The 20,951-nt window shown below is 46.4% G+C and overlaps 1 protein-coding gene across 2 annotated transcripts; it reads left to right on the top strand.

The window, feature by feature from the left end:
- The first annotated feature begins 2,896 nt into the window (after window positions 1–2,896).
- Window positions 2,897–14,480, top strand: OTUD1 (OTU deubiquitinase 1). 2 transcript variants are annotated; one of them, XR_006219684.1, is made up of 2 exons: window positions 2,897–4,510; window positions 12,423–14,480. XR_006219684.1 is itself a non-coding variant. In XM_015537160.2 (1 exon), the coding sequence occupies exon 1, from the start codon at window positions 2,976–2,978 to the stop codon at window positions 4,434–4,436; it is 1,461 nt and encodes a 486-aa protein (XP_015392646.2). In that variant the 5' UTR covers window positions 2,897–2,975; the 3' UTR covers window positions 4,437–5,680. The 2 variants fall into 2 exon arrangements, 1 of the variants encoding a protein (XP_015392646.2); XM_015537160.2 differs by lacking the exon at window positions 12,423–14,480 and having other exon boundaries at window positions 2,897–5,680.
- Window positions 14,481–20,951: the final 6,471 nt, after the last annotated feature.

Below are 20,951 nucleotides of genomic sequence, written 5' to 3' on the forward strand. Positions count from 1 at the left end.
TTTCTGCTACCTGGGCTGCTCGACAGGATCTGTTTCTCAATTTTCTGTAATTGGCAGCATGCTGAGGGCATAGCTGGTACTCCATAAATATTCATTGATTAAATGCCTTGTCCTTTTTGTTTTGTTTTGTTTTAACCTATTGCTTGTCTTGTCGCTACCCGTTGGTTGATAGTTGGCAAAATGTCCTGTTTTTCCAGCCGTTTCAAAAATGGTAATTTTGGTTTAGAACCCTATTTTCCTCAACTCCTGCCAATGTTCTTCACAGCACCAAAATATGCTAGACGGATGAGTTTCCAGGATGGAAACATTAGGAATTCTTTTTCCGATGGAGTACCCAGGAATTGGGTTTGCCCCTCTATTTCCTACCCTAATTGCTTTGCTATCACTTGCAAGGAGTAGCCTCCCTAAGGCGGAAAATTCCCATTCCCAAGGCTGGCAATCATTTCTGCTTTGAGTTTCCTGAAGTGTCATTTCCTTCAGGAAGACCTCCCAGATTGAGATACAGAGTGGACACGGATTCCATAGTGAATACGCGGTCTTGCATAGCCCACCACATCCTCCCACCAATCCCACAAGATAAAAAGGAAAAAAAAAAAAAGCCTTCACGTATGTTAAAAATTTTGTATTTTCACATCTTTGTTTTTACCTATCTGTTCCTAATTTGGTACATTGTTCCTGTGTTGCCCCCAAACCTGTTAAAACACATTCTTGCTTTAGGATTTAAATGGAAGTTTCCTTATCTCCCTCCAGGCTCCTGCTATGCTTAGCTCTGCTAGGCACATAAAGGGTACTTAGTAAATGTTGAGGGATTTTTTTTTTTTTTTTTTTTTTTTAACTGTCTTGTCTCCTGTTTCAGAACACCAACTACTCGGGCTAAAGGTAGAGCTCAGTGTGAAGTGCTTAATACACAGAGCCACGGACACGCCCACAAAAGCAGTGATGAAATCTAAGTAATCTCTCCCTTTTCTAGTTAGCCATGGGGGCTACAAGCTTTCAAACTAGCCCACCAGCAGTTTTTATTTCCTTCTGCCTGGATTTACCTAACCGGTTGGCATGACCCAAGCAAAGGGCCAACTGCTGGGATCCCGACGGTCACCAAAGCCGCACCTCCGCCGGCCCCGCCTACCGTGGCAAATTAAAAGCCCTGGCCAGTGCCAGGAGACCGGGATCCCAGTTCTGGTTTCTCCAAACTTTAAAACCTTGGGGACCCACATTCTCCGTTAATTAATTCATTCAGTAAATATTAGCCCCAACTGTGTGCCAGGTACACTGCTAGGTCACCGTAACAGCGACCGCGACAAAGTATTTTCATTCATGGAATTTACATTTCAATGGAAGGTTGAGGGAGGGCGGACGCGTACACCGTAGCCCACGGCTATTTCCCCATTTCTTTTTTAAAAAACCTTTTTTAAAGTTTATTTATTTTTGAGAGAGAGCGAGCGAGCAGGGGAGGGGCAGAGAGAGAGAGAGAGGGAGACAGAATTCCAAGCAGGCTTCCAGACTTCAGCACAGAGCCCCATGTGGGGCTTGAACCCATGAACCATGAGATCACGACCTGAGCCCAAACGAGGAGTTGGATGCTTAACCAACTGAGCCCACCCAGGCGCCCCTACTTCCCCCTTTCTTAAAACTACGGAAGAGCTTCCAGGTTCAATTTGAACGTTTAGGGCCTGTTACTTGCACGTGATCAAAGCTCAGCATGCAGCAAAAGCTGCCGCTCCTGTAAAGTCAGTCCGCGGTTGATCTAGGAGTATTCTAGCTCTGTTTTACAGAGAGGATACAACTAACAGTTGAGCCTAAGTCTTCACTATTCTACACGACCTCGGTATGCATCACGACTCTGACCCACGGTTAGTAGCCGCCTCTATTTGCCAAGGGCCCGAGGTAGTTAGGCATTTGGTATTTCGAAAGGCTGTTTGAAGGGCTTCCTTTCGCCCAAGTTATGCATGTATTTGCCAGTCGACAGGGGGTAGGGGGTGCAGAAAAGTTGCTTTCGGCTAAGCAGGGCAGCAAGGTCCTGGGGAGGACGCGAGGCGTCACGCTACGTTAACATTTTAATCCAAAGAACTGAGTCAAAACGACGGCAGTGGTGCCAGGGCCCTGCAGAGGCCACGCAGGTTTTAGAAGGAGGCGCTCCGTCCTCCATTCCGAGCCTGAAACTTCCTCCGAAACGCACGCTGTGAAAGCATCGTAGCTTCCCTGAGCGGCGCCCATCCCGCCACAATCCGCAGCCGCAGTGCAGGATGGCGCAGCACCGAAACCTGTGGCAGAGCAGGCGAGAGCTGTCACCGCCTCCTCGCCCGCCGCGGCCAGGAACGCCTAGCCCGCGCAGGCCACCCCGGCGCAGCGCTCTCCAGCCCGCGCCCCGCCCGCGCGCGCGCGCGCGCTCCCGTCCCCCGTCCCCCGCCCCAACCAGCGCCGCGGCCACGCCCATGGCGTCCGCCGAACGGGGCGGGGCGCGGGCCGGGGGGCGGGGCGAGCCCGCGCTGTTGAATGGGGCGCCGCGACGAGCCGCGCATTCCAACGGGCCCACGTGACGCGGCCGCGCGGCCTGAGGTAAACAACCGCGGCCCCGCCTCCCGGCCCCTCCGCGGGCCCTGCACTGCTCCTCGCTGTCGGGACGCGCTCCAGCGGGGCGGGCGGCTTCCTCCGACAGTCCCCAGCGGCCGCCGCGGGCCGGAGCAGCGGCAGGCGGGCGCGGCGCCCCGGGTCTGCGGGCCGAGCGCGCCGGCCGGGGTCGAGCGCGCGTCCTCTCCCCGCCCCCACCGCGCGTTGTGGCGCAGCAGGAATTTGGCGGGGACCCGGGCGCTATTTGCGGCTCTTGACGCGCCGGCGGCCGGTGGCCCTTCGGTCATTTCTATTCTAGGGGCACTGGGTCATCGCGCCGGGCCGGCCCCCTCCCCCGGGCCCGGAGGGTGTGTCCCCCTCACAGGGGCTCGCCGCGCCTATAAGGGGCCCGAGCGGCGGGCAGGGACATGCAGCTCTACAGCAGCGTCTGCACCCACTACCCAGCCGGGGGACCGGGTCCCACGGCCGCAGCGCCCGCTCCTCCCGCCGCCGCCGCCGCCGCCGCCGCCGCCGCCGCCGCCCCCTTCAAGGTCTCGCTGCAGCCCCCGGGCCCCGCCAGCGGCGAGCCAGAGCCCGAGACCGGTGAGTGCCAGCCTGCCGCGGCCGCCGAGCCCCGAGAAGCCGCCGCCGCCCCCGCCGCCAAGATGCCCGCCTTCTCCTCCTGCTTCGAGATGGTGTCCGGGGCCGCCGCCCCCGCCGCGGCCGCCGCCGGCCCGCCCGGCGGGTCCTGCAAGCCGCCGCTGCCGCCGCACTACACGTCCACGGCGCAGATCACGGTGCGGGCCCTGGGCGCCGACCGGCTCCTGCTGCACGGGCCCGAGCCCGGCGCCGCGGCGCCCGCCGCCCAGCGCGGCCGCTGCCTCCTGCTGGCCCCGGCGCCCGCCGCCCCGGTGCCGCCGCGCCGGGGCTCCTCGGCCTGGCTGCTGGAGGAGCTGCTGAGGCCCGACTGCCCCGAGCCCGCGGGCCTGGACGCGGCCCGCGAGGGCCCCGACAGAAACTTCCGACTGAGCGAGCACCGCCAGGCCCTGGCCGCCGCCAAGCACCGAGGCCCCGCGCCGCCCCCGGGGAGCCCGGAGCCCAGCCCCGGCCCGTGGGGCGAGGAGCACCCGGCGGACAGGAGCCTCCGGGGCTGGGAGAGGGCGGGCGACCGCAGCGACCCTCCCGCCGCGGACGAGGCACGGCGGCCCGACCCGGAGGCCGAGGCGCCCCCGGCGCGGGGCGGCGACGCCGCCCAGAGCGGCGGGGCCGAGGCGGTGATCGTCTCCAGGTCGGATCCCAGAGACGAGAAACTGGCCCTGTACCTGGCGGAGGTGGAGAGGCAGGACAAGTACCTGCGACAGAGGAATAAGTACCGCTTCCACATCATTCCCGACGGCAACTGCCTCTACCGGGCGGTCAGCAAGACGGTGTACGGGGACCAGAGCCTGCACCGAGAGCTGAGGGAACAGACGGTGCATTACATCGCCGATCATCTTGACCACTTCAGCCCCCTGATTGAGGGCGACGTGGGGGAGTTCATCATCGCTGCTGCTCAAGACGGGGCGTGGGCCGGGTACCCGGAGCTGCTGGCCATGGGGCAGATGCTGAATGTGAATATACATTTAACTACTGGAGGGAGGTTGGAGAGCCCCACGGTGTCTACCATGATTCACTATTTGGGCCCAGAGGATTCCCTAAGGCCTAGTATTTGGCTCAGTTGGCTCAGTAATGGACATTACGATGCGGTGTTCGATCACTCCTATCCTAACCCAGAGTATGACAGTTGGTGCAAACAGACTCAAGTGCAGAGAAAACGCGATGAGGAACTTGCCAAATCCATGGCCATATCCCTGTCCAAAATGTATATTGAACAAAATGCATGCTCTTGAAGTGGCTGAAAACCCACACCCTGGGAGAATTGCATACGTGATTTGTGTCGGGAGAATTATGAACTCTAATCAGGGTAATAGCACTTTTAAACTTCCTAGTAGATTTACTGTAGGTGTAATGCCTTAATCATTTTTTTGAATGTCTTCTCCTCAGAGCTGAAGGTTGCTGGGCACCTAAATGATGTTTCATGATGGCTTTCGGTGATCCTACTGTCCTACTGCTATTTATAATTTGCTGTATAAAGTTGGCACTACTTAATTTGCAAGCTAGTTTCTCACGGTGTAAATTTGTTCATTCCTGGTCATCTGTTTTCTACACAAATGTATTTTTGCACAACATTTTTAAAAATTGGTGTACCTTCACCTATGACGTGTGTTCCATTTTGACGGCTTTCCAGCATAAATCCAGAGAAGCGCTTTACATGAAGTTTCTTACTTTGAACAGAGTTTTGTGACTTAGTAGTTATTTTATGTTGTTGACTTTGAATTTTACGATTCTTAGATAATTATTTCGAGTGGGTATCGATGCATTCGTGTTACCAGACTGATTGGCCCATTCCATTTTGATGAAAACCAGATTTGTTGTTTTGGAAATCATTATTTTTCTAGAAATGGTAAACCTTTTAAAGAGAAAGACCTTTTAAAGAGAAAGGGAAGGTTGTGGGAGTTTTCTTTAAGGGATAGTACCAGCTTACTTGAATGAAAGTCTGATGTTTGCTGATGGGACAGTGACAACTCTTCTTGTACTTTGGTTGGCATTTAGAGTAGATTGGTGCTCTGAACCGTCTTTATTTATATGTGTCATTTTGTTATAGAAGCATTTTAACTCTGTGGCAAGATAAGCCTCCTGCTTTGTATAGCTTCTCGGATTCAACTAAGAGATTTGAAAAACTAACAGCATAAATGCCTTGAGTCAACCGTGGCGGTTGTTTTACAGCAGGAGAATACCGTCTTAATATTTTATTCCTTTTAAATTCTCTCAAAAGGCAAAATAGGATTGCCCTGTATTATGTACAAATAAAAATGTCTGTAAACAGATCTTGTATGGTTTGCTGGGTCAAACAATGTTCCCAACCTGAAATCTATCTTATTTCCACTTTAACTACTTTCAGTCCTATTTATTAAGTACTGCAGTTTGTACTTTTTTATTTTGTAACATTTTGTGATTTTTTTGTACAATGCTGTATTTGTACAATAGAGCGATTCTCAGCTGATGGAATGAATGAATAAAATGTGGAATTTTACTTTTGCGATGTCTTTTTGGCCCAGGCCGTTTTTGAATTTCAGAAGTGACACTTGCGGGAGCGTTTTCTTACACGTGTATGGCTTTTTTCCGTATGTAAAGCTGTCACGGAATTCTCAGGGAGGTTTCTTAAGTTCTCACGTGAACAGGGTAGGATAATCATTAGTCATTTCACAGGATAAGTCTTTGAGAAATATAATTTAAAGGTGGAGTAACTCAGGACATTGCTCTCATTATTTCTAATTACAATTCCTGGCAAACTATAGAGGATGGCTACTAAACAGGGAAGTGCGGGTACTGGGTTAGCCAGCACGGTGTCTGGGTTTTGCCTTTCACTTATTCTCAGCACAGATTCAAATGTTTCAAAGAGTAACCAAAGCAGTGCCCTAATTTTTATCCAGTCTGGCATCTGGAGACCACGGGAATCTATTAAGTTTAAAACGTGTTAATCGGATTTAGTTTACAAGCACACCTGTGTATATATATAATCAGGGTATGTTGTTTATTGTAGAATGAAAACAGCTGGTTTGGATGTTTTACTTTACAGTTGATAATGGCATCTGTTCATGTGTCACGTGTCTAGGCACATTTGAGCTTGAGTTCATTGCTTAACCACATTTTTGGAAGAATGCCATGGGTTAGCAGGACAATTTCCTTTAAATGTTAACTAATGAACTTTTTTAAACGTTAACTAATCACGCATCTCTGCTTTTTTAGGCAAGATAAGGTTTGCCTCATGGCGTCGCTGATTAACTTGGGGAAAAAAATTATTTGAATTACCTAGCTAAATATGGCTCTTTCCTCTTCTCCCCTTTATGTAGACAGGTATAAAATTTGGATATGCTTAAAACTTACACATATGAATAGGCTAATTAGGTATAATTTCCTAAAAAGCGTTCTAGAAGCCCATGACTGTTCGGAAGAAACCGATTTTTTCTGGGTTCGGTTTCATTTTTGAATTAGAGTCCCAACTCATCGATTGAGATTCTCAAAGGTGTGTGTTTAAAAAAAAATGAACGAATCCTAAGATTGTATTGCACGGCAGCACATTTTTTTAGCGGTCTCGCCTACAAGATCTGTCTGTGTCTTTCCCATTGTCTTTCTTTGGCTCGGGTTTGTTTTTGTTTTTGTTTTTGTTTTTTTGAAGAAGTGTCGTGTTGTAACTCCCTTACACTCAGTATTTATTCTCTGCTGTCATCCCAAGTTTATATATTTAGTAGCAGTGCTGGGTAGAGCAGTTGAAGCGGTGGAAATGTGGTGGATGTAATTTACTCTCAGCAGCCAGATTGGTTCATATTCCTTCAAATATTCTCTAAGAAAAGGAAATGCCTTAGGGTTCCTTGAACATCAAAGTTGGTTAGCCTCAGCTTAGGTAAACAGTCTTTATGTTGCCATGTTTTCTCCGTAATTTTTGTATTAAAGAAGAAGATCTTGAGCTAATCTCACTACTTTTTAAAATTTATTTTATGTGTTTTCCCTCTTTCCCTAAAAGGTGAGAAAGTTGAACTCTAAAAGTTAGCTTGGCATTCAGCGTGCCCATATGGAGGAAAAGTATTAGAGAATAAAAATAGGTTTTAAACCTTTGGACCTCTGATAATTTAACATGCAGGTAAACAGACCGGAGACATTCAAGTGTCTGTATCAGATCTGTCATGGTCACGCTCAACGATTGTTACATGAAATCACAAGCCCAGACCTTATTACTCTTTGGAGTGTCTATAACCATCTCAAAGAGGCACCAAGAAACTAGATGGCATTGAATTCCATTTCATTCCCTAAATGTACTAAGTGCACTAGGCAGGGACTGTATATTATGTTCCCTGTTGAGTCTCTGCGCTCAAACCTAGTAACTAGCAGAGTAAATGCTCAGTAAGTATTTGTTCAAAGAGTGGATTGAAGGAAAGTGTGAGCTTGGGACAATATTTGGTGGATGGGAAATTAAGTAAAAATGATTGGATTCTACAATTACGGGGCATTACCACTGACAGAGTAATTCTGAGCTTGTCAGTTACAAAAAGGCAGTGAAGTCTTTAATTCTCTAATGGAAAAAGTAGATTTTGAAACCCAAAGATCAGAATTTGATGTGATCTCTGTGTCATCTTGCAAACATCTTGAGAGCTAAACTAAGGAAAATTATTTAAAAATAGAACTTCCATTCATCTGAAGTGATTTTGAAAGTGTTGCCTCAGCCCAGGGGCCTTGCTCTGACTTGCTTTCGGGGTTGCACGCATCTCGAGTCCAGTCTATGCCATTTCGTAGTTCTGTTCTGTTTTCTTTCTATAGCCTGGTTCGGAAGGAAACGTTGGACAGATTTCAGGCATGTTTTAGGATTGTTGTGTTCAGTAGCACCGGCCTCAGCCTTACACCATTGGTCAACGGGGCCTGGGCAAGCAGATCTATTGGGGGAAAAGAATCGGTGTATTTCCTCCCACTGTAAATTAGGTCAGTGACTATTCTATGAGTAGAGGTCAGAGAGAGAGAGAGTTCACTGTCATCAGATTACTAGTAGTAAAATCCTATCTAGCCTGGTTTTCACAAGTGAGTTTTCTAATGGAGCGGTCTATTAAGGTCTAGAATTGAAAACAAAACTGCTTTCGATAAAATTCTTTTAAGAAGCAATCTGTGGTGCACTAATTTGCCTTTGTGAAATAATAACGTAGTTTGATCTTCCTTGAATGGCTGAGTGCTTTCATGGTGGCATGGGTATGTGGACGTGAAGCCATGGCAGGCTGCTGGAGGTCGGACAAGTCCCCTTGTACTTTAAAGGATCTCAGAGTGCTCGCACTTTTGTCTTTGTGGTTTATACTTTCCTGTCTCCTCCCTCAAACCCGGTTCCCCATCCTGATTTCCTATGTTGAATTAAAGACACCAATAAGCAGGCTTATCGGAACTGACTCTAGGATAATAGGAAATGGGTTTCTAATCTGAGAATAGGATGTTCTGTTATGAGTAATGTGCTCAGCTTTAGTTTTGGGGCAACGAGAGAGGTTTTTTTGCTTATATTTTTGTCTTCTTTTTATTTGTTTTTTTTAGAGAGAGAGAGAGAGAGAGAGAGAGTGGGGGGAGGGGGAGAGGGACAGAAGGGGAGGTGGGGGAGAGAATCTTAGAGACAGAGAGAGGGGAGGGGCAGAGAGAGAAAGGGAGAGAAAGAATCCTAAGCGGGCTCTGCATTGTCAGTGCAGAGTCCAACGCGGGGCTTGAGCCCGTGAACCGTGAGATCATGACCTGAGCTGAAACCAAGAGTTGGACGCTTAATCTACGAGCTACCCAGGCGCCCTGAGGGAGAGAGAATCTTAAGCAGGCTCCATGTTTTTTTTTTTTAATTTTTTTTAACGTTTATTTATTTTTGGGACAGAGAGAGACAGAGCATGAACGGGGGAGGGGTAGAGAGAGAGGGAGACACAGAATCGGAAGCAGGCTCCAGGCTCTGAGCCATCAGCACAGAGCCCGACGTGGGGCTCCAACTCACGAACCGCGAGATCGTGACCTGAGCCGAAGTCGGACGCTCAACCAACTGAGCCACCCAGGCGCCCCTAGCAGGCTCCATGTTTAACTGGAGCCCAATGCGGGGCTCAATCTCACAACCCTGGGATCATGACCTGAGCCAAAATCAAGAGTCGGATGTTCAACAGACTGAGCCACCCAGGCACTCCTGTCTTCTTTTGTGCATGCTGTGGGTAGTATCCTGGAAATGCTGAATTTTCTGATTAAGGGACCCCGGAATGTATGTAGTGCCATATTCAAACAAAACAAAACAAGACAACTTGAGGCTAACTATCTTAGTCCTCAAAGCTGCAATTGATTTGTCATTGCCTGGTTGATACTTTGCTTCCTCTCTGCCACATGTAATCCTTTTTGTGTACCTGTCATTGTCTTCCTTTTGCTTTTTGTATTTAGTGTTCCAGTTCACCACGTTGTGCTGATTATGAAGTAATTCAAATTTCAGTTCTGTATTAAAGACTCCAAAGTACAGTACACATAGATAGGTCTAGTACAAATATGACTATTGTCTTTGGAACGGCCTCTCCCTAATACTCCTTTAATGAGCGTGCATTATGTCTACACTGGGTAAATAAGTGAGTCTTCCTCATCCTGGCCTTCCCTTTTCTTTGAAGGATTTTTCCCTTATATTGATTAGAATGGTTGCATAGGCACTCTGCAATTAACCTGAATAGAACTCAGGCAACGACAATTGGAAAAACTCCCAATGGGATTTGTGCGTTTTATATTCGACAGCAGTTAGAGAAAACCTCCCCCCACCCCAAGAATTTTATATTTTGAACCGGAATTTTTAGCAAATATCGACGTCAAGTAGATTGAGAGTAGGTAGAGAGGTAGCCTCAGTGACGTAGGCTCGAAGTGATGATTGAGAACAAATGTTCCACTTAGATTAGAAGTTCTCTCAATAATTTTAACCGCGGACTGTGTGGTTGTATTTCATAGCCTATCACAGTGCAAAAGGGCGGTGTGCAAAGTAGGTAATTGTGAAGGAAATTTAAACCAATGGGTCATGTAAAGCCTGTGCAGCCAATTTGTAAAATAAACTCAAATAAAGCTTTCGGTTCTAATGACAAACAGGAAACATTCACACCTTTTGTCTCTTACGGTGAAATTTGAACCGTACTGATGATAGAATAGGACGGAAGAAGCGGAAGAACACCGTGAAGAAATTCTCAGCCGTTGCTTCACCGCCTTGGTCATCTTGCCCGAAAGTGCCAGACCTGGGGGTGGGGAGGGGCGTTAACAATTACATTTTTTTTTAAAACTTTACCTCTAAACAATACTCCTATCTCAATAAACAGTAGATGTCTGAAGCAGAAACCTCAAACACGACTTATCCTACAGGGCTTTAGGACGGAATTAGAAGAGTGATTTAAGACGTATGTTACACTTTTTTTTTTTTTTAAGTTTATTTATTTTGAGAGACAGAGCATGAGCAGGGGAGGAGGAGAGAGGGGGAGAAAGAGAGGGAATCCCGAGCAGGTTCTGCACTGTCAGCCTAGGGCTGGAACTCAGGAGCCACGAGACCACCACCCGAGCGGAAGTCAAGGGTCAGACCCTCAACTGACTGAGCCACCCAGGCGCCCCAACACTTTTCAGTATAAAGTAGTTTTCTCGGACAGATTTTTCATTACCTTCCCATATTGTTGATGGTGGCTGTTGGCAGAAGTCAGTACTGCTCAGAATTGAGGCAATTCGCAGAGAGATGGCTAGACTAGTTTAGAAAGCGACAGGAACCTACAGAAATAGACAGTGTGATTTTAATAGTTAAGATAGTTAAGCGAAGCCTGTAACAGAGAGAAACTTGTTTCTCTTTCGCTTAACTGTTCCAAAGGGAGCAGTCCAGGCCGGCTGTGCTCCGTAGAGGACACATTCCCCAGGACACGGTCACGATGTGCAACATCCACGCTGGGCCACCACCGTGTCTGGATCGTAGCTCAGAGAAACAGCGAAGGTAGCACCCTTCGCTTCTGCTCTTGTCTGTTGGCCCGAATTTCGTCATATGGCCTTATCTAACTGGCAAATACCATCCAGACTGTTCCCAAGAGGAAGGGTAAATGGGTTTTGGCAGAAAAATAGCAATCTTTTCCAAATCTTTTTTTGACAGGAATGGTTTAGGGTTACAATATCTTTAGGAAGAAAATTATAATAAGGCAGTATCTGGGAATAAAATATGCATGAACTTGCTTCACCGAATTAATAGTGGCTGCCACGGAGGGCTCCTTATCAGCTCTCCCACAATGTGTTTGCCACCGGTTAAATATATACGTGTGCAAAGCCTTCCTTGTTTTAAGAAGGCTGCTATTTTTCTATTTCCCTTCCATTCTTAATTGTTTTTTAGGATGTCGGAAATATCTTGAAAATCTGGCCTTCAACACACGTCCTGGGTCTCTTCAGAGAGAACAATATATAAAACTTTTCCCTCTTATGTTTTCATAGATCTTGCTTCTCTGGGAGATTGCTGGTTTTACTTCTCTCCCTTTCTCTGCTTTCTAGTTCTTTTTTATTTATAATTCCTGCCTGGTTGTCCTTTAGAATAGTTTTCTGTGCTTAAAATAAGGTGATCTTTACTAATTTTTACTAATTTACTAGCTTTACTAATTTGCTCAGTCTTTAAAAGAAAACGTCTAAACCACACCTAAAGAAGGGGGAAGAACTCACACCATTAGTGGGTACTTAGTGGACTAGAGGCTCCATAGAAGTGTCATATTTAAAATTTAAGGATGAGGCTTACCCTCTTGTAATTCTTAATCACTTTCTTAAGGTTAATAAGAATCATCATAAATGGGTCAGAGCCGCCAGCAGGAAGCATAACCCCTCCCAAGAGATGATCACGAACGTTCTTGTTGAGATGGGCGGTCGTCCGGCTGAGTCGGGAGAGCTGTACTATAAACAAAACCTTGTGAGGGGTTCATCAAAAGTAATTGACGTGTGGGCGCCTGGGTGGCTCCGCTGGTTAAGAGTCTGACTTTGGCTCCGGTCACATCTCCCAGTTCGTGGGTTCAGGCCCCGCACGAGGCGCTATGCCGACAGCTCAGAACCTGGAGACTGCGTCACGTTCTGTGTGTCTCTCTCTGCCCCTCCTCTACTTCGTACTTGTGCATGCGCTCTCTCTGTCCAAAATAATTAAATAAATAAATAAATAAATAAATAAATAAAAAAGTAGCTGATGTAAAGAAAGCCATAACTGATGCAAGTATCTGTAACCGAATTATCTAGCTGCCTGTCTATCTTGCCTGCAGGAACGTATTGTCCCAAGAGAAGGATAGTGCTGTGTGTGATGTCTAGAGAACAAAGAACCAAGGAAGAATATTGGTCAATGTGTCTCTGTCCATCTAAGCGAGAAGGTGTCCTGGGCAAGCCACAGTAATATGCTGAATAGATGAGAGAAATAAAGGAAAACACTTCTTGGAGCGTTTGGTCCCATTGATTTCACAATCGTAAGTTAAATTCGGTGCTTTACCTGCTTTCCTCATGGACCCCTCGGGATAATCGCACGCAGTAGGTGCTATATTGCTGCTACATGCAAGTGAGGGAGGGGAGAGGTAAGTGCCTGACATGCCTTCGGCCTTACCTGAGTTTTTCAAAGTATGGAGGGAATATCAGGTTTTTAAAAATGGCATTTTTCACATATTTGCCATCTTTCCCTCTCACAATACTTCCTGAAAAATGACGGGGAAAAAAAAAATCACAATCCTACAAGGACAAAGAAAATGGAAAAGGAGATGACGCTAATCAAACCAAGTGTGGAAACTGGAAAGAGGGGTGGCAAATAGTTTAGATCAGAGAACCGAAAACCTTATCGGACTCAGGGAAGGTCCAGAAGCAGCCGCGCTCTGCGGAATCCCAGAAGAGCAAAGAATTGGAGGCACTGGTTACCCCTGCTGATGGCGGTGCAGGTGGGGGCTGAAAACAGCGGATGTGGAGCCACTGCCTGCACTCCGATCTGAGAATACTGGCTGCTCAGGCTTCGCCTCTCCCTGCCTGCCACACCCAACCCGAGGCGGATTTCTTTCGGGGAAAATAGACTAGATCAGGAGAAAAGACCTCCAGGACTCTCAGTTGGGATCCTCAGGAAAGCAGGCACGCAGAGGGAAGCCACACTGTACACATATTCCAAACAGCTTCCGTCTCAGAAAGACCAATGCCATCGATCGCCGGGCATTTAATATCGCCTCTAACATAAACGCGAGACCCCAATAATTGACGGAGGAGCAGTGGATGAGAAGGAAAGAGAAAGGGAAGGATGCAGTGAACAGGAGAAAATCGAAAAGGAGAAAAAAAGTGAGTGAATCTCTAATTGATCTCTTCCGAGAAATAAGATAAGATCTTGGATCCTGGAGAACAGAGTGCTGCTATTTTTAAAAAGAACTCTTGTAAATTAAAAATAGCATAGCTGATGTTAAATATTCAGTAGAAGTTTGGAAGATAAAGTGGAGGAAATCTCTCAGAAAGTGGTACAAGGAGACATGGAATGAAAAATAGAGACCCGATAAGAAAATGAGGAAACTGATCTACGAAGCCCAATATTTGACTAATAGGTATTCCAGAGATAGAACGAAGACAATGGTTGAGAAAGAAAGGTTATACCAATGATTTCCCAGAGCTCAAGGATAGCAACCTCTAGGTTGTAAGGTCCCACAGGATGTCCACAGTATCATCATGGACGGCCATATACGTTGTGTCTGTGAATGTTATGGGAATAGTGTTCCCCAGAGTGGTGCAGTGCACAACATGTACAACTGTGTGTGGCAGCCCAATGAATGCAACCCATGCCATGTTATTTTGAATAGCTATTTCAAAGTACTCGGTATTAAAAAAATAGCCTCATTGCTTTCGAGGAGAAAACGAAGTCATTTCTCAACAGAAGAACTCAACAGATTCTCAACTAAGACTTCTCAACAGAAACATAACCAGGAGACCATCGAACGATGCTTTGCAAATTCGGAAGGAAAATGATTTCGAAGCTACAATTCTATACCCAGCCAAATCAGCATTCTTAATTGTAAACAGCAGAATCTATACGGTTGATGTAAGCAGATATGGAGTTTATTGACGTTACATTGTTTGGGTTGTTTATGGGCTTTTCTGGTAAGCAAGAGAATGCAGGCTTGCACACCATGTTGCCAGGACCCACACCCAAAGACCATCGTGGGGACCGTACCTGAGAAAACATCCACACTACCACACTTCTCCGGATACCACAGCTTGCAGCAATGATGAGTCAGCTCTGTATCGAGCCATCCCTCCCCCACAGAGTAGATCGCCGTCTCCATAATCTACCACAAAATAAAAAAATAAAAAAGGAAACAGCCACTTTCTCATGTTGCTTACTTTTTTTTTTTTTTTTTTAAGTTTATTGATTTATTTTGAGACAGAGAGTGTGTGGGGAAGGGCAGAGAGAGAATCCCAAGCAGGCCCCGGGCTGTCAGTGCAGAGCCCTACGCTGGGCTCGATCTCATGAACCGTGAGATCATGAACCGAGCCGACCTCAGAGGTCGACTGAGTAACTGCCGAGCCACCCAGGAGCCTCTCACACTGCTGACTTCGGAACCGAAGTCTTACCCATGTACGTGTCATTGGAAGAATTTAGGCTACATATTTCCCTCCCCAACCCCAGCAGCCAAAGGGCACATTCTAGATGTTATCTTGGAAAAGTGAGACCCGAGACGTGGGAGATTTACCAAGGGAAAGGTGACCAAGAGATCTCGGGTAGCGCGGAAACGAAACAGTATTTACTGGGCCAGCCAAACTATTAAGAATGAGAGTGGCATAAACATATTTTCAGACACTGAAGTCTCAAAAAAGGTACCACTTCCTTAGCCTTTCTCAGAAATCTACTGGCAAGAGTCCTGCCTACACGAGGGTGCCAACCAAGGGAAATTAAGACACGGGATCTAGGAAACAGGTCTCCATCTCACCTGAAACAAAGGGAAGCCACATACTGGTTGGTGGTAGAAGGAATGTCCAAGTTGGCATCTGGGCTGTGGGTCTAAAGAGAGGCTGGCACAGGACAGCTCGGGGCTTCTGGCCACTGAGGGCTGGATGAGTGTTGTCAGGGGAGCTGACAACGGTTTGGGGACAGATCAGTGGCAAAAACAGAGAAAACCAAGCAAATAGAAGAAAAAGGGACGATCGTTACTTTTAGGGAGAAGAAAAAAGTTGTATAAGAAAAGGAAATCTAACCAAAAGACCAAATGTTTGTACTCAGTTATGAAAGATCACTGCATAACATAAAATGCACAGCCTGGATATCGGGTTCGCAAAAAATGAAGTAAATAACTGAGAAGATAAGGGAGGGGAAGTGCCTATATATATACGTATATGGATGCACATATATATATATATATGCACACATATGTATATATACAAACACACACACACACACATATATATATAATGTCGCAGAGTTAAAATCTTATCTTCCATAATAGAAAATATATACTATCTTAAAAGTAAAAACCAAGAAGTTTAAAAATATTTTTAGTAAATATAACTATATTATATATTTATATGAGCATAAATTACATTTGTATTAGTAATTCACATAATAATGTCAACACATTATTTTTAATTATGGAGGCATACGCCAGAATAAAGATTAAAGGAGTGGAACCAGCTGCCTCTGGGGGGTGGGAAGGTTGTGGCAGGAGACTATTGTTTTTCATTTAAATGTTGTTAAATTTTTAAAAATCTTAAGTAGGCTCCACACGCAACGTGGGGCTTGAACTCATGACCCTGAGATGAAGAGTCACACGCTCTGCTCACAGAGCCAGACAGGCACCCCCTGTTTTTCATTTTAAGCTGTGTTGAACCATTTGACTTTCAAAAGTAAGAATATATAGAACTTAATAAAAATAATGATGACGGAGAAAATTCAATATATTACAGATTCTCGCAAGCTCTGGGTTCCAGGTTTTAGTTGTGCAGCTCTGTCCTTTTTAAAATTAAAAAAAAAATTTTTTTAACTTACTTTTGAGAGAGAGAAAAACAGAGTGTGAGCAGGGGAGGGGCAGAGAGAGAGAGGGAGACACAGAATCCGAAGCAGGATCCAGGCTCCAAGCTGTCAGCACAGAGCCCGACGCGGGGCTCGAACCCACCGACCGGGACATCGTGACCTGAGCTGAAGCCAGACGCTTAACTGACTGACCCACCCAGGTGCCCCCGTGCAGCACTGTTCTTAATACTATGGTGTGAAATAGATATGATGTAGACCTGAGTTCTTGAACGAGTGTGCAATTCTGAAGCTGACATACATGAGAGACCTCTGTGTAACGGGCCGGAAAGCAATGAATACATTTATGTTCAGTCTATATTTAAATGAAGCTAGATTCAGTTCTCATCTACACAGATCAAAACACATGCTCAGGGCATAAGAGTAACTGCGATTTCTAGGAGAAATGGCAGAGAAAAGAATCTGTTGGTCTAGCAGGCTGTTGACTCCACCCTGGAATGATTAAGCTCCCACGATGGTAGTCACTGGTTAATCATTGAGGCATCTGATGGGGGTTGGAAAACTCATACCCCCTCACACACATCTTGTATTCAGATGACCAGAAGGTTTCAGTGACCCCCTGGAGAATCAAACCAAGGTGTTATCCCCCCTCTTAAGAAATTAATAGCCTAGTTGGGGGGGCGGATAAGAAAAGAAATTTTAAGAATACAAATTTTTAAAATTTTTTTGTTGTTGAATGAGTTGACTCTTGGGGTTCAGAAAAGCGGAAATTCAGCGAGATTTGAGTTGTCCAAAGAGGTTCACAGAAGAGGCTGGATTCAGAGCAAACTCTGAAGGGAGAAAGGATCGGAATGGTAAGGGGGAGGGGGGTGGCCACTCTGGGACCATCCCCTTGAACGCACCGATGTGACAGTGACTGAGGTGCATTCAGATCAGTAGAAAAACAGTCCTACGTCACCACGAAGAGTTCCTGTGGAGCAGTGTGGAAACCAGGCTAGGTGTTGTGGGGCTACGTTATAGAAGATATCGGAAGGCAGGAGGAAGAAGTTAAATTTGATGTGTTAAAGATGGTCAACTGTAAAACAAGGGAGTACTTTTCTTTGATGTATCTTGGGCTTAAAATATAATTTCAACTTTTTCTTATGGAATTAAGCATGCTTGAGGCGCCTGGGTGGCTCAGTCGGTTGGGCGTCCGACTTCGGCTCAGGTCATGATCTCGCGGTCCGTGGTTTCGAGCCCCGCATCGGGCTCTGTGCTGACAGCTCAAAGCCTGGAGCCTGTTTCAGATTCCGTGTCTCCCTCTTTCTCTGACCCTCCCCTGTTCATGCTCTCTCTCTGTCTCAAAAATAAATAAATAAATTTTTAAAAAAAAATTTAAAAAACAAGAATTAAGCATGCTAATTATAGAAAATACATGTATCTTAGATATTTTTCCATAGAGTCCCGTGGAACAGCTCTGTTAGAAGTGGAAATGCTTGAGGTTTGAGATTAGATCTGGGCTAAGATCTTTTCCTTGCCCCTTGGTAGTCTGTGACCTTAGGGAGAGTTCCTTATTCTCCCTGAAGTTTGGTTGGTTTCTTCATCTTTTAAATGGGGCAAATGTTGTAAAATGCAATTTTCTCAGTTCTTACCCTTTTCTCTGGAAATTTCCCTCTGCCCCCATTTGCAGGGATCAATCTTTGGGAAGCCTTACACCCCCACCACTCTGGGGTACACATCTGACTGAAGCTACACTAATCAGTTTCTTTCTTCTGGAAATTGGACACATTTGTGGGCCTGGGATGGTAATATTTGAATTTAAGGCTGTGTGTGTGATTTCTTCCATAGAGTTCCGGGGAAGCAGAAGAGGTAGCTAGCTGGATTGCAGAAAGAGAAAAGAATAGGGGTGCCTGGGTGGCTCGGCCGGTTGAGCATCGGACTGTTGACCTCAGCTCAGGTCATGATCTCACAGTTTGTGAGTTCGAGCCCCACTTTGGATTCTGCACTGACAGCATGGAGCCTGCTTGGGGTTCTGTCTCTCCCCTTCTCTGACCCTTCCCTGCTCGCATCCTCTCTATCTCAAAACAAATACATAAATTTTAAAAAAAGAAAGAGGAAAGAATGATGTAAATGTGCTAAGAGATCTGGGTACTAGAGGAAGAGAGAATTCCCACATTATCATTTCCGACATTGACCCCTTTCTAAGGCTTTGCTGCCTTCCTGCATCCTTGCAATAAATTAACCTTTTTTCCCCTTAGGCTAATTCAAGTTCGTTTTCATTTCCTTAAAATTAAGAGTCTTAACGCACGCTAGATACAAATAGGTCTCTGAGCGCCTTATGCACCTCCCCATATCGCTTGGCCTTCCCTCCAAATTCTGACTTTGGTCCTTGCTTCACAGACACCCCTGTCACCGTCTCGTCTCCTTGCACCACTGGCTGCCTCTGCGGCCTCTGCAGTGTGGCTTCAGCGCTCATTATGGGGAGACTCTCATGGTTCCAGCGACATTGGATGGGGGCCCCAGAAGCCACAAGGCTCCTCCCGCCACTTCTGGACTCCAAGGAAACAGGATCTTGCTTCTGCAGCAGTGGCCCAAAGGGCCAGATGACCCAACTTCTGCCGCGCTAGAGCCCGTCAGTTGGTTTTTGCTACACACCTTGAAATGTAAAGTCTTTACACAACAAAGACTTTTTCTCACAATTCTGAGGGTGGCTGGGCCATTCGGGTCTACACTGGCTCCCCTGGCTAGACAGTATAGAATGGTTGGAAACTGGTTGGTCTGGGGGTCTTACCCCCATGTCTGGCAGTTGGCTCAATGTCAGCTGGGACAATTGCATGTGACCCTCATCACCCAGCAAATTAGCTGAGGTTTATATACATGGTGGCAGAGGGTCCCGACAGCAAGAGAGGGTGTGCCCTAGAGCCACGTGCAGTTTCCAAGTCTCTGCTCAGCATCCTATTTGTTTGCTAACGTCCCCTTGGCCAAAGAAAGTTAGACGACCAAAACTAGATTCAGGGGGTGGAAATAGACCTGTCCTCGTGATAGGAGTTGCTGCGAAGTCGCATTGCAGAGGGAAACGTACAAGGATGTATCCAGGAACGGTAGGAATTATTGTGGCCATGTTTGCAAATTCTACCACAGAATTTTGATGTCTAGTGGGGTGAACTTTGATGATTGGAAGACAGAACAGAAAGATCCACAATCGCTTTGTCTTCTGTCTCCCCGCTGGACTATTCTGAGGCTCACTGGTTCCACGCGCTCTCACTGGACGTGTCCTGGGAGTCTGGGCAGCGTTGCATACAGTCTTTGCCTCCAGTTTTATTTCATAGGTATTTGATCTAAGACACTATTATATCAGATTCTCGAGAAGATTTAAAGAGGATATAACGTCTCTGGATTACACTCCCTAAGCTGTAACTTTTGTCAGCGTTACTAACAGAAGCGTTTCATAATAATAAAATCTGAACGGACTTCAACAGTACAGGCATGCCTCGGTCTACCGCACTTCCTTTCTTGTGCCTTGCAGTTGCTGTGTTTTTTTTATAAATTGAAGGCCGTGGCAATTCTGCATCGAGCAAGTCTAATGGGGCCATTTTTCTGACAGCATTTGCTCATTTCATGTCTGCGTGTCACGTTTTGGTAAGTCTTGCTCTATTTCCAAATTTTTCCTTATTATTGCATTTGTCATGATGGTCTGTGATTGGTGATCTTTGATGTTACCATTGAAATTGTTTTGGGGTGCCGTAGACCACTCCCGTATAAGACCGAAAAGTTAACTGATAAATGCTGTGTGTGTTCTAACTGTTCTACCAACCAGCCAGGCCTTGTCTCTCTCTCTCGGCTTGGACCTCCCCATTCCCCGAGATGCAAAAATATTGAAATCGGGCCAGTTAATAACCCTACAATAGCCTCTAGGTGTTCAAGTGAAAAGGAAGAGTTGCACGGGTCTCACTTTAGATCAAAAGCTAGAAACGATTAAGCGTAGGGGAGGGCATGTCAAAAGCTGATAAGTAGGCCAAAGGCTAAGCCTCTCGAGCCAAACGGTTAACCAAGTTGTGCACGCAGAGGAGAAGTTCTTGAAGGAAATTAAACGTGCTTCCCGTGAACACAGGAATGATAAGAAAGCGAAGCAGCTTTATTGCTGATGCGGAGAAAGTCGGAGTGGTCTGGAGAGAAGATCAAACCAGCCACGACATTCCCTGAAGCCAAAGCCTCATCCAGAGCGAGGCCCTGACTCTCTTCCATTCTATGAAGGCTGAGAGAGGCGAGGAAGCTGCAGGAGAAAAATCAGAGGCTGGCAGCGGTTGGTTCCCGAGGTGTAAGGAAAGAGGCCGTGTCCGTAACACAAAAGTGCAAGGTGAAGCGGCAAGTGCTGATGTGGAAGCTGCAGCGAATTATCCAGAAGACGTAGCAAAGATAGATCATTAATGAAGGTGGCTACACTCCATCACAGATTTCCAATATAGAAAATATAGCCTTAGCCTGGAAGAAGATGCCATCCAGGACTTTCATAGCTAGAGAGGAGAAGTCAAAGCCTGACTTCAAAGCTTCAAAGGACAGGCTGACTCTCTAGTCAGGGGCTAAGGCAGCTGGTGACTTCATGCGGAAGCCGATGCTCACTTACCATTCTGAAAATCCTAGGGTCCTTAAGAACTATGCTAAATCTACTCTGCCTGTGCTCTATAAGTGGAACTACAAAGCCTGGATGATTGTACATCTATTTATGACATGGTTTCCTGAATATTTTTAAGCCAACTGTTGAATCTACTGCTCAGAAAATAAAGATTCCTTTCAAAATATGGCTGCTCCGTGACAATGCCCCCGGTCGTCCCAGGGC

This window comes from Panthera tigris, chromosome B4 (genome assembly GCF_018350195.1).
Source record: "Panthera tigris isolate Pti1 chromosome B4, P.tigris_Pti1_mat1.1, whole genome shotgun sequence".
Classification (NCBI taxonomy): domain Eukaryota; kingdom Metazoa; phylum Chordata; class Mammalia; order Carnivora; family Felidae; genus Panthera; species Panthera tigris.

What these genes read in the sequence shown, in the direction of transcription:
- OTUD1 (XM_015537160.2), top strand. Translation starts at nt 2,976, where the DNA reads ATGCAGCTCTACAGCAGCGTCTGCACCCACTACCCAGCCGGGGGACCG.